Raw genomic sequence first — 5,432 nt, forward strand, 5'->3', positions numbered from 1 at the left:
TTACTTATTTTCTAACTAATGAAAGAATAAAAATATTATCCGAATCCCCAGAGGACGGCGTGGGAACAGTAACCCTGGATCATAGTGGTCTTCGCCCTTCCTGCTACAGTTCAAAGGACATTGCTTGTTCATCACAAGGTGCTGGTGTGATCATTATAATTTGTTTTTCTGGGTTTAAAGAAAAAATATTTAACTATTAAATACTAAATTGGCATTTTACTTTGCCATTATTTTTATTTGGACACAAACAAGTTAATTAAGATTCTTTCGTTTGGAGAGAACCCACACTTAAGCTGGTCTAGTTGAAAGCAGGACATTTCTTTCTTATTTCACCATCACGACCAGTTTTGACCTCAATGTTGCTCATTTTCACCATGGCTTTGCCAAACTCCACGTTGAATACAGTCTTTTCCGAGTACCTCTGAACAAAGGGCTTTGTGGAAGCATCACTCCACAGTTCTTGATCAGACTGCAAAATTCCCCGTCCTTTCCTCAGATTATTGAAGTAAGATGTGTCGAACCGGTTCTGGCTTCTGAAATCGAGCGCCACCCTGTTCATGCCGTCGCCTTTCTCAGGGCAAAGTGCTCGGAGTTGGGGCAGGAAGGAAGGGTTGATGGAAGGGTCAGGACCCCCATTTCCACCAAAGTTGTAGAGTCTGTTGCTGAAGAACAAGCAGGCTGTAGTTCCGATGGTATGCCCTCCTATATATACATATAAATATATTTATTCAAATATTAAGAAATGAATCGGTTACGATTTGAAGCCAGAATGTTCCAATATCTTACACATTCCCAAATTACAAGATAAAGAGATAGGTTTGTTTGTAGAGATAAAGACAAAAACAAAAGGGCAGGCTAATGCCCAATTATAATATGTGGATCTTGTGAATGCCCCATCTTTATTCTCAAGATCCAAAGGGGATATATGACGCGAATTGAGTAAAATTTTGTAATTGTTTATTAATAATTTTTGAATATGATTAATAATTCATAAAGATAATCAAATTAGAAAAGAAACCATGGGCGGCTCATCACGGAAAACCAAGTAATTTGGATTTTAATTATGCCACAGTATGGTCAAATAAGGGACAAAAATAAATAAAGGAGTTGGAATCCATAGAGTCTCTACATTTCTACTTGTTCTCATTAAAAAAAAATATTTTCTACAATACAATTATTAAAAATTTATTTATTGTAAAAATAAGGAAATAATGCTTATCAATTGATATAAGTATCTCATTCATATGGACAGTTTAATTAAATTTTATTTTATTTTGTTATTTATATTATAATATATTTATTTAAACGTGTAAAACATAAAATAAAAAAAAATTTAATCGCTAATCTTTTAATATTTAACCTATGAAACAAAAATTTAAAAAAAAATCCAATGATGAGAACTATTGAAATTAAATCTTAATGATAGATCTAAATCATTCCTCTTGAACGATCACTGGTGAATTCAGACATATTATGTCACTTGTGAACAATGCAACTTTTTAGCAACTTAATATTACCCAAACACATTTGTTTACGAACTATATGAAGTTAAAAAAATTGAGTTACCTTATTCGTGAATTATATAACTTGTCATAGCATAAAGTAACACAGTAATAACTTTATAATAACAATATATATACTCCTCCGGTCCTTATTATAAGACCCAATTTGACTTTTTATTTGGTCCTAATTATAAGACCCCAATCCATTTTCTCTCTTATATTTATGCATTTTTTTCCAAGATAATCCTTCTAATAATGATAGTTTTAGTTAATATACTTAATTAGCAAAGATATTTTAGGAATCACAACACTTATTTATTATAAATAACCAACTTAACTTACTTCCTTAATCTCTTCAAATAAGTCAATTGGGTCTTATAATTAGGACTGGAGGAGTATATAGTTTTCAAGAATTATGAATAATAATACATCTATTTTATATTTTGTATATCGAGAGAGAGAGAAGTGAATTACCAACAAGAGTGACAAGGTCTTGAGCGTTGAGGCCCTTATCAGCAAACTTCTTCTTCTGAACATCAACAGAATCTGAAGGGCCCGGCAAGTTATCCACATCTGAAGCCTTCGATACTCTACCATCTCTTCTACCCGTAGGAACTTCCCATCTTACCCCTCCACTCTGCATTTGTTCCCAACCATATCATTCTTATCCATTCACCTACGTACACTAAACACAAATGAATATATTAACTAAATTCAGTTATTACCAGAACAACAGAATCTCGAGCAGCAAGGGCAAGTATGTCAGCACAAGAGACAACACCGGGGCATGCAGCCTCCAGCTGCGTCTTGGCTTCTTCAATGACCTCAAACCCCCTCAACCCGGCGTTCGCCCCAGCGGTTCTCTCTGTCCCTGCACCGGCCACGAGGACCGACGCGTCGCAGCCTCGGACGAAGCAATCATGGAAGTGCATCCTCAGTAAGCCAGCAGCTAGAGAAGGATCAGACTTGACATGAGCTTGAACAGCAGATCTCACAATTGACTCAGCTCTAGGGCAAGAGGCTGAGTAAAACCCTAGACGTGTCCCTTGGCCATGCACAGTCACAAGCAAAGCTAGAACCATGTAAAACACGAACAAAAACCTTAAGTCGTTGAAGAAACCAGCCTCCATTATTTTAATCTCGAACTCAATTATATGAGATGAGATTGGTGAATTTGGGGTTATAATTTATAGAGTTTTTTGGGGCTTTAATTTGTGGGGTCAGAACTTGATAGAGATAAGCAATGAGTAAGAGAAGACGGCTAATGTTTCCAAAACCTAGTGCGATATAGGCGGGATTCAGGTCTTTTATAAATGAAGTAGACATTACTTTACAGTCACTTGTATTACCCATTAACTAATTTAAAAAAAATTTAAAAAGTTACTAAATTATTTAATTATAGCATATATTATATGATTTCTTCAAAATATTCCTCCAGTCCTAAATATAAGACCCCTTTTGTAGTGTAAATTACTTCCAGTCCTAAATATAAGACCCCTCTTGTAGTGTAATTTACACTACAAGAGGGTTTTATATTTATGACTGGAGGAGTACTTATGTATACCATTATATTATGCTCCTTAATTTCTAAAATGTAAAACCCATTTAATGGTATAAATTATACTATAAAGTGAGTATTACATTTAGAACCGGAAAAATAGACTAATTTGTAGTAAATAAGTCAACTGAATCTTATATAATGACCAGACTATTATTGATATTTGGTAATATCCGATTAGATTTAAGCATTGTCAAGTGCCCACCAATTAAGGGTAATTATATTCTTTTAATTTTTTTTTTTTGCATTTACATGTACTCGAACAAATATAACCCTTTTGGTATGATCATCAGCAGCTATATATGTTGAGCGGTTTTCTTAAATAAAATTGTCACTATTTTACTGTATAATATTTTACTTTAGAAACTAAAAATAATGTTGAATTATATATATGACTGGATACTCTCGGATGCCAATCTTTTAAATCTATATGACTTATTTTTTTCCGGAAAAAAGGAAAGAAAACAAAAAGGGGACAATAGAGAACAGCATCCCAACATGTGCATGTTCATGGAAAGATTATAAAGGTTTGAAGAAGTCAAAGCTGATATGAAGACAAACAGAGACAGTGATGGATCAAGTGGAGTTTAATAGCATTTAGCATGACAGGTTGCATCATTAATATATGTAAACTCAAATCATATTATTGGTTAGAGATCTGATAATATTGTTAAAGCAAGACTATATGTGACTTTAATTACTCTTCTGGGTACTCATATCAATTAACTAAAAAATTTACATGCCCCAGCTTGTAGCTAAATTGGTTCACATCATCTAATTACTGAACTTACACGCCACACAGCTTTCAGCTACAACAGTTAAAGTTGAAAATTGTTTTTTTCCCCCAACGCGTGCATAGATATATCTTATTGGAGACAACTTGGTTCGAGACATAACTAGAGACATTAAATGTGGACAATGAAAATTTATTAAGATTTGATGGGTTTTAATGATGATTCAAACCTTGATTCATTGTACATAGTGTGAGAAATTACTCCCTCCGTTCCTTATTATAAGAGACATTTGATGCTTATGGTGTGTTCTTATATATAAGAGACACTTAAAAGTTGTCTCCACTTTTTTGTGTTGATTTCCTATTTTACCCATATTTATTGTCTCCAACTTACACTCTCTCCCTCCCACTTCTCTTTTTTTTTAATTTAATTGTTCTCTCTCATGCTCTCTCTCCTTATTAATGAGGGCATTTGTGAAAAAAAATTATACTTTTTACACATTGATTATTCTTAACTAATTTTAACTGCTTTTTTGATTAACGTAATTCGATTATTCGTCTCTTATAATAAGGAACGGAGGGAGTAGTTCTTTTCGCTAAATCTACTATCTCTATCGGCAAAATAAATAATATTTATTAAAATTATATGATGATTTAGGGTTTGTGGACATGGAAAAGGAGGCAAAATGATGGATGGATGGTCGGTGGTGAGGGAATGAGATAACCATGAAATTAGGATAGAAACTTGGGCTCACAGGTTTGTACAGTAGTGAAGTGGGAATAATTCTCCTACGTACGCATGTGGGGTTTGGCTGCATTACGCATGGGGACTCTTATTATATTCAGTGTACTTTCTTGCATCTTTACTCTTTAGGACTTATTTGGAATAGCTTTTTAATTGTGATTTTTAGAATACAAGGTGAGTATGTGAAAGTAGTTCAATATATGTGAATGTGTGCTTCTAAACAAACCCTTGGTTTTGTTCAAACTACATATAAGTGTAAGTGCCTGTTTGGATAATATTGTTAATAAGACTTAGGAGTCAGTCAGGACAAAAAAAAATTTCTGGTTAAATAATGGTAAAAAAAAAAAAGTTTGGTATGATTTTGGAAGCAATTAAATTTTTGTCCAAAAGCTACTATGAAGTTGAAGCAACTTTTTCTGATTTCTGACGTGTTTTTTTTTTTACATATATTTAAACTTCTAAAACTCACTTTTGATCAATATCAGACAAACAAGTTTTTGTCCAATATAATTGACTTTTTTAATTGAAATCTGTTCAAATACAAATTACATTACATTAATTAACTTTTATCTAATTGCATCAGTGTGCGAAGGTTAGCTGTGATAAAAGTCGCTTTTGCTCACCTTAGTTCAAACAGGACCCAAAATTGTACAGAGTGTAAGATAAGTTATGTGTACAGTTCAAATATATATTAATATTGATGATATGAGTATATTGAATTGTCCGCTCTTTCCTTGAAAATTTTTGTTATTTGTTTGGATTCATTGTCCGATATGACCTTCATGCCATGTTTGAATCAAATTTCAAAATAGCATTATTTCAAACTTTAAATTTTTTTATATGAGATCTATAGAGATAATTTTCTCTTGTTTTTTATTCCCTCACTCACATATT

The 5,432-nt window shown here is 33.0% G+C and overlaps 1 protein-coding gene across 1 annotated transcript; it reads right to left on the minus strand.

Annotated features, from left to right (window-relative positions):
- Nucleotides 1-199: 199 nt before the first annotated feature.
- LOC114713716 (cationic peroxidase 2-like) lies at nucleotides 200-2,654 on the minus strand. The gene is made up of 3 exons (XM_028898398.1): nucleotides 2,228-2,654; nucleotides 1,977-2,139; nucleotides 200-702 (listed from the first exon to the last, which is right to left on the minus strand). The coding sequence occupies exons 1-3, from the start codon at nucleotides 2,630-2,632 to the stop codon at nucleotides 299-301; spliced, it is 972 nt and encodes a 323-aa protein (XP_028754231.1). The 5' UTR covers nucleotides 2,633-2,654; the 3' UTR covers nucleotides 200-298.
- Nucleotides 2,655-5,432: the final 2,778 nt, after the last annotated feature.

This window comes from Neltuma alba, unplaced genomic scaffold, assembly GCF_004799145.2.
Source record: "Neltuma alba isolate B1F8T4 unplaced genomic scaffold, ASM479914v2 tig00011454_pilon, whole genome shotgun sequence".
Lineage (NCBI taxonomy): Eukaryota > Viridiplantae > Streptophyta > Magnoliopsida > Fabales > Fabaceae > Neltuma > Neltuma alba.